The sequence below is a fragment of the Trachinotus anak genome, unplaced genomic scaffold (assembly GCF_046630095.1).
Source record: "Trachinotus anak isolate AG129_WGS33_773 ecotype Australia unplaced genomic scaffold, CSIRO_AGI_Tana_v1 ptg000013l, whole genome shotgun sequence".
In the NCBI taxonomy this organism is placed as follows: domain Eukaryota; kingdom Metazoa; phylum Chordata; class Actinopteri; order Carangiformes; family Carangidae; genus Trachinotus; species Trachinotus anak.
The window spans coordinates 26,499,933-26,526,076 of record NW_027273864.1 but is presented as its reverse complement, the minus strand read 5'-3'; the positions used below and the strand labels follow the sequence as shown (position 1 = coordinate 26,526,076).

General features: G+C 41.3%; 2 protein-coding genes across 2 annotated transcripts in view; one reads left to right on the top strand and one right to left on the bottom strand.

Annotated features, from left to right (window-relative positions):
- The window catches only part of rnf123 (ring finger protein 123), a 137,321-nt gene that overhangs the window by 66,870 nt on the left and 44,307 nt on the right, over nucleotides 1-26,144 (top strand). The gene's annotated exons all lie outside the window — the stretch shown is intronic.
- On the bottom strand, nucleotides 10,631-15,875 carry amigo3 (adhesion molecule with Ig-like domain 3). The gene has a single exon (XM_071495026.1). It carries the CDS (start codon nucleotides 13,617-13,619, stop codon nucleotides 11,958-11,960), a length of 1,662 nt encoding a protein of 553 aa, XP_071351127.1. The 5' UTR covers nucleotides 13,620-15,875; the 3' UTR covers nucleotides 10,631-11,957.

Below are 26,144 nucleotides of genomic sequence, written 5' to 3'. Positions count from 1 at the left end.
TTTGAGAGGAAGCAGTGTGTAGAAAATTGTATCATCTGCATAAAATAGTATTCATATATTAATGTATGGTTGAAACATCGGTGGCCCTAAAACAAAGCCCTGAGGAACACCTTCATGGTTCTGATGATACACCATCAACAAATACAGCCTGAAATCCATCAGTGAGGTTGCATCAATGTGCCATTAAAAATAGCTCCTGGTCCACATGAATTTATTTCATTAACATTTCATGTTGCCTATAGATAGACTGCATCAGCATTAACCAGCCTGTAGTATTTGAGTCTCTCTACAGGATCCAGAACTATCTGACATACCCTTGTTTAGACTGGAGCTTAGTTTATAAAGACAGCTGGATGGCTGGTGATGAAATTTAAGAGAAATAAGCCTTCTCTGTGTATGAAGAAAAAAATCTTAGATCTTTTATTTCAACTGAAAAATGGGAGTAAAAAAAAAAAGTGTATTTCTATTTTTGTTCAGTATAAATTGTCACATGCACTACTGCTTGTTGTTTGTCCCACATTAAACAAAAAGACTATTTATGTGTTTGTTCTGTTTAGATTGTGTAATTATTGTCATGATCATAATCAGTCGTGGTCCTGACACTTCTCGCTCTGCCTCGCGTCACTTAGGAAACATGATCTTCATCTCATGCTGTTACTCTGCTTATGCATCAAAAAAAAAACAAACTGCCGACCAAATCTAACTGAGGTCAAATATGTGTTTTTCCACATGTTTAAGTTTTGTATCCATGTGTTTTCAAACTTTCAGTTTCTAGCGTTACACCTGTTTCACAAACCCAGCAGCTCCTCACTCGTTGTACATAGATGAAGCTGGAAGCTCTGTGACCTGTCTCCCTCTCTTACACTGTACCAAGCCACTGGAGCCTGTGACAGTAACTTAATTTAAGAAACAGCCAACAATAACTATTTACAGCTGATCAGCATAAACACTCCCCCATATTTTCTTCCACTATCCCTCTGTTATTGTTCCCCTTCTCGACCGGGACTCTTCCCCATCACCTTTTCTGGCCTTCCTCAGGCACAGAAACCTATTTATCTTATCATGTAAGCAGTGTGTCCAGCCCAGAGACAGGTCAATATTAAAACTATTTTTTTTCTTTTTACCATGTCGCAGCTTCTTTTCATTCTCTCAGTGGATGTGGAAGTGGAGTCTAAATGCTGCAGTAGCTCTGGTTCCAGTCATGGTGACAGATGCTGCTGCTCTTACAGTCACACACTCTCGTCTCACTCCACGCTTTGAATCTCAGGCTTTTTGAGTGGGTGTCTGTATGCGTGTTATATATGTGTGCATGGTGTGTGTCTGTAGGTGATGTGTGTAGGCGGTTTCTTAAATGCAAAGATACTGTCTGCATCTGTATCTGTTTATGCTGTAGAATCATCTGTCCCAGTATTTTGTGGAAGTGGATTTAAATTGTCTGAACTGCTTGTGTTAGATTTTTTTTTTGTGGGAATAGAAAAGGAGGTTTTTAACGGCAGGTAAAATACAAGTAACAACAAATTGGAGGCCGTGTCTATAGTGGGAGGAGGATTAGATGAATGTTAAATTAGTTTTGAAGTGTCAGATGAAAAAAGGAGTAAAAAATTGACAAAAATTGGACACCAGTGATTCTTGAGATCAGGAACAAAACAGGTTTAGATTTTTAAACTCTAACCCTAACCCTGAAATGCAATGAATATACTTTCCTGATGGATAAGGATAAGCTAGAAATGATGGATATGCATAAGCAACATCTTATAAGCTATCAAAATGAGATTCAGTTTGAAAACATAAAGCTATACAGCAATTGGTTGAAATTCAACAACAGAAACATCAGATGCATGAGAAGTGATACCATTAAAATAAACTATGTTAAAATCAGTGAATAACACACTTTAATGACGGATCTTGCATATCATCAGTTGCTTGTTAATCCCTTCAATCTACTGAAATCCAGCCTTTATTACATAAAATTTCACACAAATCTTGTATTTAATTGATTACAATGTTGACACACTATGGTTGTCACACACAAGGTATTAACAAATAGGTATGATATGAAAACAATATTGGAAACTTTATTATTTATTTTTAAATGTGTGACGGTATTGACAAAAATTGAGGACAAAAGTTTAATCGACATTAAACTTAAACTTACAGTACATTCAAAATTTTTTAAATTGAAATTATTTGCTCATCTACATATATTAATTGTGATGTTTAATTTTAAAATTCTCTTAATACTTTTTAAGCTATTGTAACTTCATGACACCTGCTTCAGGACAAGTTGTTTTTCAGACACTGGTGACATAGTACATCATTTAGAATAAAAAAATATTCATAAAACGACATGAAATCATATTATCTTATGCTAACACTGCCCTGGTTAGTCTTTTGGTTATGCCTATGAGTAATATTATGTACATTTCTTACCCAAAAACTGTCATTTTTTGTCCTGGATCTCAAGAATCAATGACATAACAATTACTGATAGCGACATAATTAAAAACAGACGTTTGTGAAGAGGATCAAGGTCCAGATGAAAGTCGGCTTGGAGAAAAGCTCTGTCTTGTGTTTGCTGAACTCAAGACGTTCCTGAATTCAGCTCCTCACTTTCTGTTTCTGTCTCATTTTAATATCGGATCACAACGGAAAACTAACTGCAGAAACCTCATCTGTCCATATCTCAATAATGTTTCCATATTTGTTCAAATCACTAGTCTGGAAAGCTGGAGAAAGATTGAGATTGGAACAAAAACTATGAATTATTATATGACACATAAATCTTATGTCTGTGCTTCACTGTTTTCACACAGTGAGCTGTGTTTTTTCAGACCTTTCCTCGATGTTTGACGACAGCTCTGCTCTGTTCGCTCATTTTACAAATTTCTACCTAAAACACTTGTTTTGAAGTGGAAGCTGAGTGTGAGGAAAGACCTCTTAAATATTTAACGTCTGCTCTACCCTGCATTTCATTTAAGTGCTTCTCAGTGGGAACATCCCACTCACATTAACCCCTTCAGCTCATGAGCTGAGGAGAGGCTGGGGTCTAGCTTTCAGGAGGAGGATGGAGACAAACTGAGCACAACTGTGTGAGTCTGGGATCAAATCCTAACTCCCTCCAGCTCACTAATCTGACAGGATAGAGGAATATCCTGCACAGAGGCATGAAGTGCTGCAGTCATGACGTTTGTGTGGCTCATAGCTTTGTGTGTTTAGTTATAACGAAAATGCAGTAGATGCAGTGTCTGTCTAACTGAGTTGTGCTGAAAAAGGCAAATTGTAGATTGAAATAAAGTGTTTCTTCAGAACAACTAATTATATAAAAGCTTTTTATGGTTCTGTTTAGACTCTCACAGTCGAGGTTACATAAAGATTATGTCTGGTTTTAATTCTCTCTCTAAGTTATTTACAAGTGAGCAGGGTTTGAACTTTTCTCTCCCTCTTCTGAAAATGTGCTTTGTCTCCATGTTTAAACAATATCACTGTTTTGTCTGTAAGCACTTTCAATAAGGACGGTCCAATTAGCCAGAGTACAGTCTGGTCGACATTCTGCTCGCAGTGTTTGACTCGTGTTTGGCACCTTGGTTTTCCTCATAACGATCATCAGTTACCTTCCACATCCATGATCAAACCATGCAGACATGTCAGCGATGGCTCACAGCTGCTGCTTATTTCCCACATGAAACATCACAGATACAGAAGCTCTGCAGTTTATGATCCAGTCTGACTGGACTGGAGAAGGAGTGTGTCTGTGAATCCTCAAATCTATCTGTTTAATCCGTCACTTCAAAGACTCCCATCGCTTCACAGATTGTAGTAAGCATTATCACGCCTTGAACAACAGGAATTAGGGCAGGCGTTGCCAAGGTTCAGTCTTCTTATTCAGTCATTAAAAGCAGCTGAATAAGACATTATCAGCTCCTGTTTGCAGTATTGCCATGGATGCACAGACAACTATCACTGGATTATTGTGATACTGAAGAAAACCTAAAAATATGAATATTCTGAATGAAGTTCTGCAGCCTGGTTCTCTGTGATTTCTGGAGGTTTATTGTAGATGGACATCAGATATAATGATACATATGTGTTTCATGTCTGTTTGGATTTGCCCGAGTCCGTGTGTCTTATTAGAAGGAGTGTAATGTTTCTTTTTTTTTTGACACAGTTGCCTGCTATAAGAATCAGTGCATTTTCACTCTGTAGATAATTTGACTGTTGTGTGTAGAGCTGCAGGTTGTGATGTGTGTGATCCACCTCCCACCATGTCTCTCTTACGCTCCTGCTCTTTACTTTCCTTCCTCTTGTTACCTGCAACATCATAACTTGTGTGGGCTGGTCTACTTAAGAATAATGGTCTTTTTTTCTGTGTCTAAACCGCCTTATAGGAGCTGCTGCATAATGATCAGCAGTTTTATGGTAATTTATGGCTGCAGAGGATTTTGTGTGATGTTCACTGACATCATGTTGATTTGAATAATAGCATAAGGGCAACACAGGAAATGAACAGGGTTGGTATAGAGAGATTAATGATCCCTCATTGTGTGTGTGTGTGTGTGTGTGTGTGTGTGTGTGTGTGTGTGTGTAGTGGGTGGTTGTATTTGCACTAATTGAACACAGTTTTTTTTGTCACATGAACACATTGTGGCTCTGTGTGTGTACCCATCTGAAGGCTGTGTGTGACTCCAGTTTGAGGTTTATTTCCTCTGCATTCACTGCTGTAATGATGCAAACAGTAGGATTCAGCAGAGCAGAGTTGCACCCTGCGCTTCGTGTAATGATGGAATCACTGTGTGTGTTCTCGCATTCTCACTCACTCTCCCTATGCATCCCCAGCCCTATAATGAGACTGAAATGCCATTTTTATTTCTCCTCGTGTATCCAGTCTGACATGGTGTCTGTGTCGGCCACTTCCTGTTTTGGAGCAGTGTTTTATTCTGACTTGCTGTAACCTGCAACCAATGACATTTCTGTTTCTGTGGTGGTCATCTTCAGGACCTGAAGAGTATTTCTCTCTCTACATCGTAATGTAGTGGAAGCTTCAAATAAAGACCACAACAGGTGTCGTTGAAATGGAACATTTTCCTGGCCAATGCGTTGAAGTTTTGGCAGAGAGGAAAGTAACAAACAGACGTCTGCACCCAACCTCGAAATAAAAGCATCTCTGAATGTAATTCAGATGAAATGACTGACCACAGCAGGAAATATATGCTGCGACATTTTTGAGGAACAGATGAATGCGTTTATAAAGCTTTGTAATACTCACAAACATGATTTTATAACTCTGAGAGGTTATCACAGCAGCAGTTATTTTATCTTTTTCTGGCACTGATAAACAGTAGAAACTACTTTTCATGCTCGAGGCGCAGTAGGCAGGTTAACCAGCTGGGGCCAGATGCATAAATGGTGTGAACCATGCGTAAGCTATTTCCTGCACATGAATTTGTATTTATAAACACTTATGAACATGTGAACTCAGATCGAGCCAACTTAGATACAGTGAAGTGAAAATGCAAAAATAAATAGGGCTTAACTTCACACAGCTTCCTTCGTTATTATCATTATAAGTTTTGCTGTTAACACCAAAAACTATTTGACAATTCATAAATAGAAATAATTGTGTTTGTTTATATCCTCATTATTTATTGTCAGCCATTCTGTAAAATGTGTCCATACTATTCTAATATTTACTAATCGCAGTTGCGCTTGTCTGGAGCCTAATTAAAACAGCTCTAGTCCCGACACGGTTTTATGCATCTGGTCCCTCTTCTCCTGCAGATGAATGAGGTGCTGTTTGTTTTCATGCAGGGCTGAAGTGGGTGTGAATGCAGCCTCAGACTCCAGTCAGACAGCTCAAACCCTCATTGGTGGGTTCGCTGCAGGTCAGACGCTGTTGGGCTTCTTGAACGAGGGATGGATGGGAACTGAAATGATACTGACGCCCAAACATAATTTAACCATCTGTCTGAATAAAGGGAAGGGGGGAGGTGAGAAGACTGAAGGAGAGAGATGTAACAATATCCGTGTGTAATTCTCTGGTCCAGCACTAAGGTATATGGAGGTCCAGCACAGACTGGACTGTTAAAGGAGCATTACAGCAATCTCATCCACACACGTCGTCCTTTTTCATGGACAAATCTGTGTAGGTTCCCCTGTGTAGGAAGATGACGTCCCACTTCTTGATCCTTCCTACAAAGCTCTGATTGGTTGATTGTTTATCTAAGCGGGATAAACATCTGTCAACAGCAGGGGCCACATGGGTCATAAAGGATGTGCATGCCATGCAAAAACCACACACACATACACACACACACAGTTTCCCACAGAAGCTGATGTTTACAGAGGAGGAATGTGCAGTTAGGAGGTGAACACACTCAGACCAGCGAACACAGGTAAACACAGCTACCTGCAGGTGATCTGATGAGGTGAAATCTCAGCTGAGACGTGACCTTAGAGTAAAACATTGTATACTTTGTTTTACAAATTTCACTGGTTGTGTTACTGTGAATTTGTGTATATATATGATTATCTCCCTGATGATGATCTTTAACTTCCATCCTTAATTGTGAAGTAGTTTGAAAAGTGTGTCAGTGAGTGGTGGAGCCTCGCACAAATATGTAGACAAAGAAGTGATTCAGGTCATTTCTGCATCTTTTTCTTTTTGGACTGTGGGAGGTGAAATGAGGCTCGTTCATGCGAGATCAGTTCCATTATGATTTATAAAACACAACCACTATAAACCTGATGAAAAGAACGTGTCTGCACATTTCTGTGTCTGGGCTTTCAGACAGTTTCAGTCATGAATCTACAGAGTTTTAAAGCCTCATGTCTGGAACCAGGTCACTACATCAGAGTACATGCTGTACATTTTGATTATAAGCAAACAGCCTCTAACCAGCATTTAGTAGATGACACTAGAAGTTTATTGGGCCTGGTAGAGAGTGTTTTTCTCTGCCTGCTCAGCTCTGTGTGGATGTTTCATTTAAGATGAGCTCTCACTTGAATCTGTTCTGTTTGGGTTTTGGAATAGTTTTAATGCACCATGTGACGAGATAGAGGCTGACATTTGAAAAACCGTTTTGTGTGTGTGTTTGTCGGTGTGATCAATGAGAGATAAAAATCTCTCTGTATCTGAAACCAGTCTGAGGCAGTTGAAAGTAAAACGTCTTTAAAGCTTCTCTCTCTTTCTTCGTCCCCTCATCTGAGAATTGAGCCGCTAATAAACACACACACACCCACACCCATCTGGGCCAAACCCATTTACTCCGGTCTCACAGGCCATTACACATTCACAGTTAGATTTCATTCTCAATCCTCTCCCCAGTGCCTGAACAAACACACACACACACACACACACACACACACACACATCACAGCTCAGCATTACAGTGAAGCATTGTGGTGTTGCTGCTGATGAGGTCGTATTAATCTGTGATGATGACGTCGTCTAACAGATTCAGATACTGTTAACGGCTGTGTGATTTGTCGGTATTGACACTTGAAGTGATCGATCGCAGGGAGAATTGTCACGCAGACTATCATTTTTAATTCATCGTTTCGTTAAAGCTCAGTTCTCCCCGAACACACGGAAGAACCCTGAGTTGATGTTTAATATTCATCCAGGTTGGAGAAGTAAACAGTGCTATAAAGACTGTTTTAGTCTGGATGGAGGACACGAAGAGGAAAAGATGGGCTGTAAACATCTTTGGATCCAAACTCAGTAAATCAGAACAGACGTCAGTAATAAAATCACAGCTGGGTTGGTGGAGCGGCTGTTTGGAAGTTTTTTCTTTTTTATAATTTTCCTCCACGCTGCTGCAGGCTGCTACCATTGGTTCCCATTTGTAAACTGACCTCCCTCCTGTCATTGTGAGATTGGTCACTGATTTATGGAGGTGTATAAATTACAGGCGGTGCTCATTTATGTGCAAATACTTTCTATTCACGTTTCATATTCCAAGAAAAAAAAAAATGCTCCTGTGCTTGTTTTCACTGAGCTCACTGCCTCTGATTGTCCTGCTCTGAGAAATCCTCCCTGCTCTGCCCTCACACAAACACACGCACAAGACATCAGTCAGGCATTGCCGACGGCAACACCATCAGTCTCTATTGTCACAAAACATGTACACATACACACACACACACATACACACATACACACACACACACACACACACACACACATACATTTTAATTAACGGAAAGCATCTTGAAGTGATGGCAGTGTGGGTCTGATCTCCCACTCCTTTTCATGGTGACAATATTGACCCTTTGTGATGAACACACACAGACACACAAGAACACACACACACACGTGCACGCACACACATAACTGCATAATCGTAAACTATAGTATTCAAAGATTAAATTGAACACATGATGTAGATTCGATTTCCTCCGGAGCTGTACTTTCCTACAACACCCCACTCTCTGAGATGTGTGTCGAAAAAAATCCTGAGCTCAGTAATTGTATCAAAAAACATCCTGTGGCTATTTCAGTACGAATGAACGTAGGGTCTGAAACCATGTCCAGTGATGCATTCATGCATAAGAATAAGAAATATAGCACCAAGCTTCTGTGGACTCATTACTCCAGTTTGACAAAGATTGAAACGCAGGCAGATGTTGGGATAATCAAACCTATGAAAAAGGTAGAGTCAGATGAGAAAATTGATGATTGCACCGAACTCTCCTAAATAACTCACACTTACCCTTTAAGAACAATTCTGCTTGAATGCGGTTCTTGCAGGAACCCAATGACTCAAATGTTCCATAAGCAGAAATCAACTAGTGAAATTACTAGTTTTTACTAGTAATTACTAGTGAAGAATGTAAGCAACATCTACAATTACCAGATAAAAATATTGGCGATAATATGGTTTAGTGCAGTGGTTCCCAAACAAGTGTCCACACTCCGTGACGTCACCCATTGGTTTGTGAGCTGCTATTTTGAAGCCTTGAGTTTGCAATTTGGCTGTCGTCATCTTAGTAAACCACATCAAGAAATCATATTTGGATGAGAAGGTGGAGCTGAGGAGTGAGGGGTGGATCTGATCTGCTCTGTGCTCAGTCCTGGTTGTCAGGCAGGTCGCCGTGTGTGGTGCAGTCTGTCAATGACCTGGTAGCCCCGCCCTAATGCTTACCCCACATTATCATCCATTTTTCACTAAATGGACCATAATTTAAAAAATGATCATCATCTTGTATTGATGAAGACTTGAAACTAGACACTGAGACCATAAACTCATCAGGAAAACATTTACTGAGGTAATAAATCAGGTGAGAAGTAGAGACATTTTCACATAGACTTCAATACAATCTGACTTCTTTTTGCAACCAGTGGAGTTTCCTCCCAGGTGGTCATTAGATAGAATGCAGGTTGAAGTCACTTCAGCATTGGCTTCAATTTTCAGACCCATAGTCTGTGTCCTTTTTTATATATATATATTTTAGTGCGTAGAGCTGTGGGTGCAAAACAGCTTTGACATGGGGCTTTAAATGAGGCAGAATAATGCAGCCCTATGTTTATGTCTCATCTGCTCTTATGGTACAGACACTGTTAACAGTCATCTCATAGACCAGTGACAGTGATGATGGGAATGATGGTGACAGCAGTGAGGAGGGTGTGGGGGGGGGGGGTGATGTTGATCATAATGGTGGTGATAATGGCTGTAATGTTACCAAACAGGAAGGTGTTGATGTGAATGAAACACATGTGAGTATTAACCCAGTTTTATTGGATATGACACACAGTCTGACTGATCTGCTGCTTCGCGTCTCTGCAGTTTTTAGTGATAAAAACCTGTCTCTGCAGCTCCTTCTTTTAACTCTGTTTTTATCCTTTCTTCTCCTGCCTGCTCACCTGCTCTATCACTGCCAGTGAAGATAAATATGCTCCTCTCACTAGGTCCTATATATATATATATATATATATATATATATATATATATATATATATATATATCTCCCCACAATCATTGGCCCCTATAGTTTACATTCAGGCTATGGGAATCAGTGGTGGAAGAAGTATTTGGGTCCTTTACTTACTTACTCTTTAAACAGAAAATTTTGAAAACCTGTCTCTGCAGCTCCTTCTTTTAACTCTGTTTTTATCCTTTCTTCTCCTGCCTGCTCACCTGCTCTATCACTGCCAGTGAAGATAAATATGCTCCTCTCACTAGGTCCTATATATATATATTTGGGTCCTTTACTTACTTACTCTTTAAACAGAAAATTTTGAAAAGCTGATCTTGTCAAAAGTGAGAAAACACATATTTACTCTGGAGTAAGCTGCAGTTCTCCTGTGACACCTGTCTGAAATCCTCCCTGGATCCTTCAGCATTATGTTGTCAGCCGACCTCTGATTTTATCTTCAGCTTTTGTTAATTGGCAAGAAAACAAGAATTTGTTGTGAGAATTCATTTGAATTGTTGTTGTACTTTTGGAAAATTGTCAATACAACATCAGACCTGTGCAGCTGTTTATTCACCTGGTCCAGACTGAATATGTTAAGTCTGTGACTGTACAAACAGAAACACACAAACACACACAAACACACACCTCACTTTACATTATTATGCACCAATGAAGGTGTCCCTCTCTCAGTAGCAATAAGGAGGCAGACATTCTCCTGCACAGTCCAGATACAGAGGTTTATTAACACACAGATAAAGGGAGGACAAGAGACGAGGAGAGAGAGGCAGTGCAGGGTTTTGGGTGGAGGTGCAGTGAGTACAATAAAAACAAAAAAACACATCTGCCCTGATTGTCCTGTCAGTCCCACTGAGTGTTCACCGCACAAAGGCAAATCTTTTCTTTGTCACCGGTTCAGTTTCACATTTATTGTCTCAGACACAGTGAGAAATAAAAGGCAATTGATAAACCTAAAAAAAAAAGTTCTTCTGTCTCCAAATGAGCTCAACAACAATCCTCTCCTTCTCCAGCATAAATAATTTCAACTGATGTTTGATTTATTTATTTGTTTATTTCCCTTTTGTTTTTCCTGATGCTCAGCTGACTGATGACAAGGGAGGAAGGGGAGGAGGAGGGGGAGAAGGAGGAGGAGGGGTACAGGAGTCCAGAATCAAACCCTATCCCTTAAAACAGTTTCTATTTTTGCTCACTAAAAGCTCTTCTTCTCTAGCTTGTCTACTCTAAAACATTTCACATTGTGACAGCGCTACTCTACACAGATTTCTTCGGCTCTAATCAACTGACACACCAGCTCTGGGAAAAGAAAAGAAAAGAAAAAAAAATACAGGAGACGCTAAAAAGCTCTACAAAAAGTTTGTTTTTTCTCTACATCTCTGTAAGAGACTAGAAGGCATCTGTAGCAAATGTTTATTAAAGGTAAAAGCCGTGCTTAAAGGGACAGCCCTGCGCACTTGGTTTTCAGTAGCAGTCCATGCTCATCGTGGTCTTCACCTCCCCCCGTCCCTGACGTCCTGTTAGATAAGTTTCTGAACTCTTTGCCTTTTAACTTGCTCTTTTCTCACCCAGGCTCTGAGCCAGTATTCACAGCTCCTCTCCGAGTTCTTAAGCTTTCTATCTTTGGTCTGTTTTAATTCTGATGTCCTCCCTACGTCTCTGTTTTCTCTTCCCTGTGTCTTGTCCATGAGCACCGTCCCTACCCTGTCCGTCTGAGTGCCCGTCTCATCACAGTGCGTTGGTTCATGGTTGTGGGCAGACCTGGGCAAACCTTAACATATGCAAATTTGGTTAACAGTATTCAATCTCTTAGAATTGCACTTGATCTGTTTTCTCAGGCAGTTGAATTAGCCTCAAGCTTCGCAAAGAAAAGATTTGAAAAAGCTCTCAGTCAGTATTGGATTAGTGTTTTGCTCAGGTCGAGTGCTGGGTGCAGTGGGGGAGGTGGTGAGGAGGAAACCGAGAGGCAGAGGAGGAAGGAGGTTTGTGAGAGGTGATGATAGTGCCAGTCTGTGTCTGTCTCTGTCCCGTTGCTATGGCAACATGATGGGTGTGTCTGAGAACACGGACATGATGGAGTCTGTCTCCCCCGCCCTCTGCTGTGACTGGCTGTGGAGCTTTGGGTGCTGCTCTGGCCCTAGCAGTAAACCTGGCCCCAGATGTCCTTGCACCGCCCCAGGACCTGGCCCCGCCCTGAGTCTGCCGTTCTGCTGCTCTCTGATTGGCTCCAGAAAGACCACATGCTTGTTGGTACTGACCTTACGGCCCGGGCCCTCGGTGGTTGCCGGCGGGGTGGGGGTGAGGATGGAGGACTGGGCACTCCCTGCCCCTGCCTCGTTCCCCACGCTTGGGGTGGCCGGGGTCAGGGCCTTCGGAAAGGGAGGGCAGCGGCAGGGCGTCAGGTAGAGGTACATGAGCACCAGCACCAGGCTCACCACACAGCCCAGCAGGGTGGTGAATCCGGTGTTGAAGGACTCGTGAGGCTCGCTCTCGTGGTGCAGCACCACCGTCACGTTGACCTCCCGGGTTTCATTACGCTGCTGCTGCTGGTCCAGGGCCATGCACCAGTAGACACCAGAATCCTCTGCACGCGCCGCCACGATCTCCAAGCTCCCGTTGGTGAACATCTTTAATGATCCGTTGTTTCCCGGTGGTGCCACGTACTCCTGATTTGGTGACACCCAGAGAAAGGTCACACTCTGGCCGGTGAGAGTGGTCACACAGTGCAGCAGCACCGCCTTTCCTACACTCACTGAAACACTGCTCTCCTGCTCTCTGAGCGGCAGAATCATCGCAGTTAGGTTGCATTTCTCAAAGTAGCGGCCATGCTGGAAGAAGCGCACAGTACCTTTCTGTATCCCATAGACCCGACAGGTGTGCTCTTGTCTAAAGTGTATCACTGAGGCATATTCTCTCTGTTCCCAGCGCTTGAACAGTCCATACATCGAGCACTCACACTCCAGGGAGTTGTTGTGAAGGTAGAGTCCTTCCTGGACTAGAATGGGTAAGTTTGATATATCCTCCAGGGGTAGTTTGAGCAGACGGTTTGAGGACAGGTCTAGCATGTTCAGGTGAGGGTGGCTGTGCTCTTGGATGGAGAAGAAAGGGAAGTGAGTGAGACGGTTATGACTGAGGTAGGCCTTATGGAGGTTTCCCAGTCCAGCCAGAGCTCTGCTCTCCACCTGGACAATTCGGTTGTTAAACAGCAGCAGTTCTTCCAGTCCAGACAGCTCTTGGAAATAGTGCTGCTCCAAAACACGAAGCTGATTGGATGACAGATCCAGGTGTCGGAGCAGTGCTCCAGAGGTGTTTTGAAATGCCCCCTGGTGAATAGTAGTCACCTGGTTGTGAGCTAACCGTAATCTCTCCAATCGACAAAGTCCTTCAAAGGCGCCCCCCTTTAGCTGATCGATCCGGTTGTGGCTGAGATCCAGGGTGACAGCAGAGACAGGCATTTCTCTGGGGACCTGCTCCAGTCCCAGGGCGGTGCAGCTGAGGATGTCAGAGGCACAGAGGCATCTGCCTGCCTGGGACGAACTCTGAGACTGGCAGATGGTGGCATGAACGGGGCTCAGCTGGGGGAGCTGCAGACAAACTAACAGCACAACAATAGCCCACCAGGATGGTGATGCTGCTATAAAAGCTGGTGCCACCACACCCTGTAGAAAAGCAGTGTTACCACCAACATACAACATGATGCCAGCAGCAGGCTGTGGGCATCAGATTACAGTTTCCTCTGTGTGACCCAGCTTATTTCTCTGTTACTGTTCCCCTTTAGAACGGCGGCTGTAAATGCTTTTTAGTTTATTTCTCACATCCTTCACACTGTGTGATTCATCTCATTTTGAAGGAATTTGCACTTCACATAAATCCTGACAAACTAACACATGAGACTGTAGATACTCTTTGTTCATTTTTATCTTGCTCTAGTCCCTTTACATGTGGAAATCGCCTCTCTCCTGCTGCTGTAAAATCTGCCAGTGTAAATGTTTAAATCACTCTTTCCCTCAGTCTGTCATCATTTTCAAGAAAAACCCTTAATTGATTGTTGTGTTTAAGCTACAGGACAGAAACAAAGTGTCAGTATAATGCTATAATAATTGTTTATTTTGACTACCCGGGTTAATGTTGAATGAGGCGATTGCATCTGCATCCACCTGCCAACATGGCAGCCATCTGGAGAGGTGAAAAAAAAGGTGGCGACAAGAAAAAACACCAGGTGTGCTCTGTAATTTGTTTAGCAGGGTGGAATTAAGCAGTTTGCTCTAGTCTCAGGGCAATAAAGAAAAAAAAAATTAGGGAGCAGGTTAAAAGATAAGGGAGACAGTGATGGATAAAACAATGAGCAAATGTAGCTGCTTTAAAACTGGTCCAGGTGTTCAGTACAGTGGGAGAAAGATGAGGTTCACAGTAGTATTAAATATTCTCCTTTGTCATTGGTTTTTATTCCACCCAAAAAGTACATTGTAAAACCAGCTGTGCAGAGCATTCAGCAGGATTTCCTCTCACCTCTTGGCAATCCATTAATCCCATAGCTGCACCGTTGTACCTTTGTGAATTCTTTGCTGCCTGTGCGATCCTGAATAAGTTGGTGACTCTGTCTCCGGTGCGTCTCGTTTGAGCCACAAGATCTCAGCCTTTTGACTCCACGCTCAAGCTTCAAGTGGATGTTAAACTCATTATCCTCTGCAGTAAACAGACCAGGGCTCAATATCTTTTTTTGGTCCCTGCTGCAAAACAAAGCTTCAAGTTTCAACCCTTTCCTCCAGCTCACTTTCTGTCTCTTCACTCGGCAGCTGCTATCGTGACATAGGAGCCTCGTCTTAGTTGTAGCATCTCTTTGTTTTCACGCCAAGTCGGGTTTTGTGAATCACGGCCCCAGCTGTCTGCTGCCCACAGCCCGCCCCGAGTCGCGGATCAGATTTTCAAAGAAGTCAGCATCCTGTCCACTTCACTTAACACGCAGGCAGTGGCAGCGGTAACCACTTGAAGGTTTCACACTCCACACACTCTGTCATCCGTGCTGCTCTGTGGCTCTCAGTGCCTTTTTTTCCCCCTCTGGCTAATTTGTGCAGAGAAATTCCTCTTTTCTGTTAATTTCCATCAGTGGGAGGATTTTCAAAGGCTTAGCTGTGTGTGAAATCCCAAACAGAAAACACATCCATCTCTTTCTCTCCTCCTCTTCTTTATCCTGTTGTTCTCTCCTCCGAGGCTCAGAAAAAGAATGAAACAACATATGAATACAAAGAGAAAAGTTGCTGTTAGTCCTCTCCAGATGTGTGTGTGTTTGTGTGTGTGAGAGAGAGAGTCCAGGTTATTTCCAGATGTGAGAGCAGAGGAGGCTGAGCTGCTGCCTCTCGTCTGTTTACCTCACACTCAGCTCAGTTGTGAGCTGTGTCTGCTGCTTCTGGTGCTTTCCCAGCTCCACCTCTCCTCCACTCCGGTTTAATCCTCCTCCCCCTTCTCTCTCCTCTCAGCATCCTCCGCCCATCTCAGACCTCCTCCTCCTGTTCCCCTCTCCTCTTTTCACCGCTCCGCTGGCTCTTCTGTCAATTTCTGTTTGTGTTCCAGGCTCTCACACTCACACTTTGTGGTTTCCATCTCCATGTCTCTCCCTCCTCTTCTCTCTCTCTCTTAAGTGGCTCATGTTGCCACAGGAGGAGCGTTATGAGGGAGAATCTGGAGGGAATTTGATTGGCTGGAGAGCGATGCACATGAGGAAGGCATGACTGTTTCTGCTCTGCAAACATTAGTATTATTAATGTGGCTTTATGAATATCTGCTCCAGCCTGAAACGTCTCAACAAGCGTTGGATGGATTGTGATGAAATAATAATATAATGATAATATAATAATAAGGTGGTTAAAACACATTACTGTGACTCACAAACAACTAACACAATAATAAATTAGCACAACATGCACAGTACAGACAGCAATGACGGACATGACTCCTGTGTATTTATTCTAAAGGATTTTCTGTAAATGTTCCTGAGAGCAGTTTTGTGAATTCTTTAGGAAGGGGATGAACAGGATCAGACATTATTTGTTGAGCCTTTTTTCTGTTTCACCTACATTCTGTATATAGACTCCAGTTGTTTCTCCTCTTTACCAATAATTTTTGTAATCCTGGACAGTCTGTTTCTTCGAACATATAGTTAGGACACTGTCACATTTGAAATGTGGTTCAGAAGCCTGACCGGTGGTTTAGGGTATTGATATGGAATATTTTCATGGGTTGCTGCTCTTGTTTGTTATGGACTGTATTACTCTAATGCCTGAACTGAGACTGAATAGATCAGAATGAAAGACAGGAAAAGAAGTTCACAGCAGTGGAAAGAGGTGACATACAGGTAATTGCCTGTAGGTCTTAAAACAAAAAAACGCCATATGTGATTTTTAAAGCACTCACCTTAATATCACCATCAGTTCATGGTCTTGTAAAATCTGTTAGATCACTGTTAAAGGTCCAATATTTTATACTTTTCCAGTGTTTTATCTTAAGTTTAATATCCATAAAAGATGATATATTTGTGGTTTTAATAGTACTCAATATAGTTTGGTATCTCCTCTCTTTTCTCTGGAGCTCTAGAAAGAACAGGGCATTTTGTGTCAGCCTCTCTTCTGATTGGCTGCGTGGCCTGGCCAACCACAGGTAATGGATTGGAGCCTATTACTGCAGCTTGGTAAAACTCACCAGTAAATCCAAATGTCAATGATCAGTTAGTGTTGAAATGAGTTGAACAGATGATCAAATTTGGACTAAAATGCCAACAAAAATTAAACTTTGGCCACTGGTCTGTGATGTTGCTGTGCTTGGGCAGACTGTGCTGTCATATGTTGGCTTCCTGACATACGAAGATTATGCAGCGTGTCTTGTAGTTTGCTTAGCGACAGAATGACCGCTTGGTGTTGTGTTGTTCATAAAGTGAACAGTGGTGTTTGTTGTTATGACATCACAAAAGTCCTGATGTTTCGTTTCGTTTCGTTTCAAGGCAGTTTCTAAATCTGATAGAACACTTTGATACTTTCTACAATATGGGACCTTTAATATCAGTATGTTGTAACTAGTGTTGACTGTGGGCCGTCCCTTTACTGAAAGCACTTTGTGGTATTTGTTTTTTGCTTTTTTTTCCATCAGCAGTCTCATCCTGAAGCAAACATTTATTCAGCTGTGACATCTGGCCCCTCTGTGGGTGCATGGTTCGTACCTTCTCTCTTTTTTCCTCTCTCATCCCTCCCTCTTCTCTGCTTTCAGTCACCACAATGAACTTGCATCTGGCTGCATGAAATCTGTGTCTAAATGCCTGTTGGTGTTTGTTCAGATAATATTTCATTAGCGAGGACGTCGCCTGTCCGTGTCTCTGTCCAAACTGCTTTTGTTTACTTGTTAATCTAATGGAGTTCACACAGTGTATAGAAAACAGTGTTGACAGTCGGGTCACACACACACAATCACTGCACCTCACAACACCACACACACATATAGACATTTCTCTCTTGGTCAGGTCATCAGTATTTGATTAGGACCCCCCCCCCCCCCTCCCGTCCCCTATATCATCTTCATTCTAACAAGCTGCTCCCTGTGTCTACAGATGCCGTGACTGTTAAGAGAACATTTGCACTCGTTTGCATAAACATTCTTTATAACCTTTACGTAACCTTTACTTGTGCAGTTGAAGAGACTCAGGAGCAGGTGAAATTTATTTAGTTCAGCTCAGCACAGATACCTGTCCACATTCCAGCAGATGCAGGGGATTTCTAAAGGTTTAAATTCAATGAATAATTCACATTAACATGTAAAATGTGTTAATTGTTGTATTATTTTTCGTTTTTCTCATTGATGCTGATGATATTGCTCTCTACTGTAGAAACACCTGCAACAAACATCAAACCTGCTTATATCTGTTCTCGATGTGTGTTAGAGATAAAATGCTGTATATGCCTCTCTGTCTCTTTCCCTCTGACTTGTTACTCGGCCTCAATGTGTCACTCAGCGCCTTAAGTGTTATTTTCTGTTAATGAAGAGCATGAACTGTGTGATTTGTGGATATGAACTGTTCACTTTTCTAGTGACTGTAGCTGCGCCACTGTTTTGTCTGTGAGATCCATCACACCTGTGGATGTCGGCACACGTTTGTAAAATATTAAAGCTGCACTGTGGAGTTATAGTCATGTTCAGTGTTGAGGTCTGACAGACCTGTTTAACGAGTTTCCTTCCTCATAAAACATTTGTAAACCAGACTTGCTCACATTCATGTTTACTCCCTTTCAGTCTTCTTCTCTGTCTTTGTTGACACATTGCTGCACATCTTGGCGTTTTTCACAGCCACCTGTAGATCAGAGGAATGGTGTGAAACTAGTGGCAGCTCTTTGTGTTGCGTTACCTGCATGTTTGTGCGTCTCCACGAGATTAAAGAAAACAGTGGCGAACTGCTCCAGAGCTCTACCAGAGGTCACAGACATCACAGGGAACCTTTCATTTCATCACATTCACTCCTCAGAGCGACAAATCTACTCTGCTTTAACAAGTACAAGGGACAGCAAGCACTTAAAACCTTTTTACAGAAAAATGAATAGAATTATACTTATTTAAGCCACAATACTATTGTTATTATTGATTAATATGTTTTTAAATAAATTATTTAGTGTATAAAGTCTTGAAGCATTTGATAATAGTGAGAAATGCTCTCCACAGTTTCCCTATGAGATGAAATGACATGTTGAATTTATCTTAACTCTCGATCACATTCACTCTGGTTTGTGTCTGTGCAGATAAAACAGGGCGTTAAGTTGCTCTTTAAAATAAACAAAGTCGGAGTTGATAAAGTTTTTATTGTTTTAGCTGCTGCTGTGTTTCGTATGACATCTCTCTGAGCAGGTTCCCAGGTGAAGAAACGTTCGCAGCCGCTCCAGCCACAGTCTGTTGTTCAGGTCATTAACCTTCCTACGTGACGTCATTATCGTGCACTGACTTCAAATTACAATGCAGCTCAGTGACTCACCAGAGCCCAGGAATCCATTAACTCTTCATCACTTGCTGAACCAGGGACGACTCCAAACACAATAGTAGTATTAACTACAGCTTTCCTCGGGGGTGTGTGTGTGTGTGTGTGTGTACAGTACATGTGTGTAAATGTGCTTGGAGCTTTCTTTGGGTCTTGGTCACAGAGTGTTTCATGCTGATCTCCTGTCACTGGGGATTAAGATCAGAGACACACGGCCAGGGACACACACACACACACACACACACACACTTTCACTTAAAAGAGGAAACTTCAGTACCTCTATGCAGACACACATACACACATACACACAACCAGCCTGATAAACATTACTCATTCACACAGATACACACCTGTACGGTTCAGTTATTAACATATGAAAACACAAACACACACACACACACACACACACACAGTCACGAACTCTCATGGTGACTTCAGATCCCACCACACACACAAGGCTGTGAGAGTGAACCAGAACAGTGAGGTTGTGTCTGGGCACATAAACAACGAGCTGAATCTCAGTGTGAAGCCCTGTGAATCCGAGGGGAGCTGCAGAGTCAGATGATAATTCTTTGTGGGTTCATCACCACCACAGACTCCTTTCATGCAGTCGTCATTTGATCCATTTTTAATATAAAAAATTCCCGTGTGCAGCTTTTTGTAGAAGAAACAGGTCTTCACAGAAGGTGCCTGCAGAGCCTGTGGACAGCCTGATGTTTGGTTTATCCACACCGTGATATTTTGCTGTCTTACTTTTTGTGTGCACTCATAAAAATCCTGTCTGTGCTTTAGGACTGCAGTTAATTATATATTATTGATTTGCTGATTATTTTCCTGATTGCACTATGAAATGTCAACACAATACACACACTTTCACGGAGTCCACAGTGATGTCTTCACACGTCTTGTTTTGTCCAACCAACAATTAAAAAACACAAAGACATGAATTTTACTGTGACAGAAAATCTTTAAGCTGTGTATTTGAAGAGCGGATGATGATAATTCAAATAGTTGCCAAGTAATTTTCGTTTGATGGTGGTGGATCAATGAGGTGAGGAAGCAGTTTGAAAGTTTGGACTCATGGCCAAATCTGAATCTGAGTTCATTTACATAAAAAAACATCAGCTGATGTAACATCAGTGTTCTTCTGTTCATTGTGGATTTGTCATTGACCAGGATGAGCATTGAGCATAGACTGTGAATAAAGACGGACGTAGGAGGAGGAAATTAGATATAGAGACCAAAACTGTTTTTGTACCAGGCTGTAAACATGTTTATTTCTGCTTTAAAGTTGAGCATTTTAACATTTGAGTCTATGGGGATTGACTCGTTTTTGCAGGCAGCCTCAAGTGGTCATTAGAGGAACTGCAGTTTTTTATTGTTGGCTTCATCTTTCAGCCCTGGAGATTGCTGCTTGCTGTTGAGCACTAATGAGCAGCAGTGGTTAATAATAGTGTGTGTCCACTCTGACAGGTTTGCATCCATCATATGAGAAAACATTAAAAATCTTCAGGGATCGTCTTCTGTCTTTTCTTAGACGTTTCCCTGCAGATTATGCAAGTGTCCGTTTCTTCATCACTATTCCTCATGTTCATTTGCCCCCTGTGTGATTTGCCTTGTCAGTCTAAACGCTCTGCCCTTTGTCGGTTCGTGAAGAGGGAACACAGTGGACTCGTGTTGACTTGAAACACAGTCCTTTGACAGAGACACAGTCGGTGACATTTTCCAGCCTGAACGCTGTGACTCATTCTCTCCTCTTTACAATCGTTTCTACCACAGCGCCTCTCAAGATGCTCTGTTTCTCCTTCTCTTCCCTCAGCTCGGATGAATCAGGCCGCTGATCGTTTTATTGCTGCTTTATGGAAACCAGAGGGAGCGAGGGTGGATGGGGAGCGGGAGGGGGGAGGTAAAGGAGATGCGGAGGAGAGAGGAGAGTCTCTCAGTGTGAAGTGTCAGGTCTGCTGTAATGATAAGGTCAGGGGAGATTTTACAGGAAAATGTCACAGTGTTTCCACGTCACTCCCTCTGGATTCACCCTGTGAAGGACACACAAGCCACCAGCTATGAGTTCAGAGGCAAACCACAGACAAACACAATCGCTGCTGTTTCGAGTCAGTTGGCTGTCTGAAAAGTACTTCAGACGATGTTGGTGACACTGTGATATGTAAATAACTGTGGCAGAAAAGTAGACATCAGTTACTGGGAATAGACATTTTTACTGGACGATAAATGATCATTGATTTTACATCCCATTCAGTCATGTGTGAAACCAGTGTGGGAGTGTGGGGAAGCCCCACCATTATCCACTAAACTGAGGACGGACTGCAGGGACGGAGGACGAGAACAAAGCGATAGAGGGAGGAGGGAAACAACTGAAGAAAAGATGAGGAGGAAAATGGAAAATGGCATTTTAGAGTGAGAAAGTGGAGATTGAGAATTCATTACAGTGTTCAACTGAACTGAAGTAAACACAGGTCAAACCTTTGTCAGCCCCACATTCAGATGTTATAAAATCATATTTTAGCTTCGGTGTTAGAGTAAGGTTGGGCTGATATTCAGTAATATTGAATTTCGAGATATTTCCCACCATCTGTGAATTTTTTCATGACATACAATTTTTTTTTTTTGGCTTTTTTTTCACAGTTTTGCATAATCTGCTGTGATACCTGTCATATAATCTGACCTGCACTTCACTGCTTACTGTACATTGCACCTTGACATATGACAAGGTACAATACTCATCCTGGTCAATGGCCATATTATCATATATAGTGATATTTGGGATGGACTGTCATTGTGCAAGAGAAATTTTCGCTGGGCCACTTTCAGACTCAGTTAAAACACAATCTTCTTGTTCAATGTGATGTTTTATTGCAAAAAAAAAAAAAAAATCAAAACAGCAACAAACAGATGTCAGTCCTGCGAGCAAACTGAATTGTCTATTTTGGGCACAAGCTTGTATGAGCTTGCTCACTCCATCATCTGGATGCCCACTTATCAGTGTGGCAAACTGTTGTACATGGGCACAGGAGTTACCCATCTTGGCTGATTTACACTGGTGACGCCGTCTTCTCAGTGGTAGTTATCAAAAATACAGAAGATCACTAGCGTTACATATCCTTGATAACGTAGGCAGAGCACTGTCCCTTCATTAAAAATGATTTACTGACTAAATAAAGTCAGTAAAAAAAAAGCAAAATATTCTTGCATGATTAAAAACGCACCTGTGGATTAAAAATATTTCCAACAGTATCAAGATATTAATTTCTGGATATTACCAATGTCAGATAGAGAAAATGTACACAGTTTTTCTGTAATAACTAACCTACTGTTTCCTAACTCCTGACTCTTGACTGAGCTTTTGCCAACCTGTCAGTCTGTTCTCACATGAGACATAATAAGTTCACAATAACAGCAGCAGGTTCTTCAGACAGGAGGAAACAAACATCATTCTTCTCATTTGTAACTTGATTTTTATCATCTGATGAAGCCAACTTTGGTTGAAAATACATTAACGTCTCCCACTGACTGCTTTTAAAATGAGAAGCCTGTAAAAGGGTTTTTATAAATGCACTCAGTGGCTCTGTCGCATTGTGGTAACAGACTGAAGCCAAACATCCTCACCGGGTGATGGAGGTAAAGAAACAGGCTTGTTCCTGTGCTGCAGTGCAGATGTGAAGTCCTCTGGATACATTTACACCCAGAGTTCAGACAGTCAGATAAATGTTGGACAGTAAAGGTGGTGAGTGATTTCTGACGCAGTCTTCCTCTCACAGCTGATGACCCTGGATAGTATCTGAGTATAGATGTGTATCAGAGAGTGACTGGCTGAGCAGGTGTGTGTTTGCCTTTCACTTGTTGTGCTGGAGGTGAGAGAGATGGTGGGTGGGAGGAGACATTTTGCAAAAACAGTGTGTGTGTGTAGGTGTGTAATTTACCTTTTTTCTTTCCTTGGCTACGTCCTGCAGGCACAACATGACAGGAGGCTGTTGTGCGGTTACAGTCTCCTCCATGGAGTGTTTGTATTTTTAGAGCTTCCACTACGATCACATCGCATGCAGCACTTTTCAGAGTTCAGCTTCTTCAGACTGAAAATCTTTTCCACTGATGCAGTTTAACTGGTCACGACATCGAGGCAGTTTTACTTCTGACTCACATGATACTGACCCAATGCTGATATTTAAGTGCCTCAACTGAGAACTGTCTGAGTCTAACTCATCTGAGAATCTTCATCCTTATCATCCCCTCCCAGTTTTCTACCTGACAGATGTCAACCTAAACCAGTGATTTATTAACTGCTTCTATAACAGTGGCCTTTATTTATGCTGAGACTCACAGTTTTACTGTATACAGGTTATCTTGATTATGTTTTTATCATATATTTTAGCAGCTTCCTTTTTTAATTTACTGTTGAAGCAAACTCAGACCTTCCTCCATGTTTATCTGTTGTCTTGATAAATTTGGTTTCCACAGCACTGTTTAGGATCTACTGACAGTCCAACTGTAGGCTTACAGACTTAATACTCTAACAATGACACTTCTAGTCTGTTGTGTTATTTCCAATCACTTTTTTGACTTCCTGCACAGATGTTTCATATTAAAAGCCCTCCAGCAGATCAGAGGGCATAATCCATTCATTTACTGCTAGGCTTTGAATTTGAAAGAATTGTGTTGCTATGGTACAGATGTTAGCTCAAGTGATTAATACTTTGTAAATGTACTTTATACTGAAATTATAAAGACAACAGGTAAACTTGAAGGAAGGTTTGAGTTTGTATTAACAGCAGAAATGAAGATCTTTCGGCCGACATTGAGAATTAAAAGTGACTACGACCTGAAATACATATTCATTTAATTTACAGGATACTGATTTATTCATATATATATATATATATATATATGTATATATGTATATTCCATTTTTTACTTCCTATTTATTAAATAACCTCTGATCAATTTAATTTTGTGAATTCATTAATAATTTAATTTGTATTATTATATTTTTCATTTGATAACTATTCAATAATGTATTAGTATATTTCATGTTTATTTAAGTGTGTGAACTGTGTGATGATTCTGCAACATAAAAGTTGCTTTACATTTGAAATTGTACAGCAAAAGAAAAGTGGAAACATGCTTTCATGTCTGTGTTTGTGTGACTGAGAAGAGGCCAGAAATAGTAAGAAAGAGCAGAGAATGAGCCATAAGAGGAGAAGGAGGAGAGTGAACACACTGAGAGAGAGAGAAAGTGAGAGACAAAGGAGAGAATGGACCAGTTGGAGAAAGAGAGAGAGTGAGTGGGAGTCTGGTGTTGTGGAAAGCCCCGCTATCAAAGATTGATGCAGAGAGGTTAGATGAGTGGCGCCGCAGGGGAGAGCAGAACAGAGAGGAGAGGCGGGGAGTTTCATTAGCGGGAGGAGTAGTGATTGAACGCTGGATGGATCGGACAGACAGACAGAGTGATGGTTTCACATGTGTCAGGACAAGAAGAGACAGATAGAGACAGACTGATGAGAAGGAAGAAAGGTGAGGAGACGTGGAAAAGCAGTTCATGCATCATGGTGGTTGTGTGGTGTGAGACGGAGCTGCAGTCAGAATGAGACACTGAGATGTGAAAATAGAAAAAGGCAGAAATTCTTCGATTGGTTCGGTTCCAAGAAGAAATCCTGTTGCGAAGCTACGAAGTGATGGAGATGATGTTGTTGGTCAGATTTAAGTTGCTTGGTGTGCCCAGTGTCTTTGGCCTTCTCACCTGCTGCTGGGTAACACTAATGCTGATCATTGCTGTCACGATGTTCACTGGCTGATGATAGGAAATGTCTCCGACAGCATTAGATGACATCTGCCTGTCTCACGTATATTTGTTTTCTGCCTGCAGTGTTTCCACACGGTGATAACTCCAATATTAAAATTCCCAGATGGGTCACTTTAGGACCCCATCTCTATATACATAACGCATATACATAGCTCTATACATGTTTTCCAGTTAAAGCAATGTTTTTATTTTGTATCATGGAGCTTTCAGACTGAGATTCAACCAAAGATTACTCTCATTTTCAATTAATCTGCCAATTTTTTTCTTGATTAATCCATTTGTTTAGTTGTCTTTAAAATGTCAGATGATAATAAAAAAAGTTTGATGTGTCCAATGTGATGTCCAATGAGACGTCTTGTCTTGTGCAAGCAGCAGTCCAAAACCCAAACATGTTCAGTTTGCTGTTAAAGAAAAACAGAAAATCTGACACATTAAATCATAATCCACTACAAAACGTTAAGATTGGTGAAACTTTTCCCAGATCCTAGTGATGTCATCAAATCAAATATGTCATAAATCAATCGTAAATAAATCACTGGCTTAGGTTGACTTCTGTAAGGCAGAAATCTGGGATGACTTCACGATCATGCATTCGCGCAGATTGACAAAGAACAGTGAACCAACAAACTTTTATACCTTTGCTACAAAGTCTTAGTACATGTGATAATACATTCATGAGGCATTTATAATTCTATACGTGGCAGAAACATTTGGAAACCTTTTACTTTCCCAAGCATAGAGGGTATTAGACTAATAGATTAGATAGATTAGACATAGATTCCATAAAACATTTATCATTCCATAACATTTATATGGGATACATACACGGAAGACAAAATTCTGACTGACGATTAACATCAGGCTACTGTAATGCACAGATTAGTCCATTGATTTGCCTGATAGTAAATCCTAATCGGAAAAACCCATATACTGATGACTCAGTTTAATTCATTGCAAAAAAAAAAAAAATCTGACGCATGCTTCTGAATTTGTTTCTCTGTCCACATGTGAAACTGTGCCTTGGTCTACACCAGAATACACAGACAGTGCCATAGAGAGGGTTTGTTGATAATAAACTTTATTTAGCAGCTTTTAAAACAACATTGCATAACTTTGCAAAGGAAAAATTGGATTAAACAAACCAACAACACCTTTAAATGTAATCCAGCAAATTTGGGTACAGTGGATAAATTAGAATAAGAATAATAAAAAAACAAAATAGTGTAAAATAAGATAAAAATGGGGGAAAAAAGAAAACACAAAGACAAACACAGGGCAACTGGTTTCATTTACTCCTGATTCAGGACTTAGGAGCGTCCAGAAGGCTGGATGGTGAATGTCGGAGATGAAAGAGAAATGTTCCTCCGGTGATGATATGAGGAAATAAGATGTATGCTT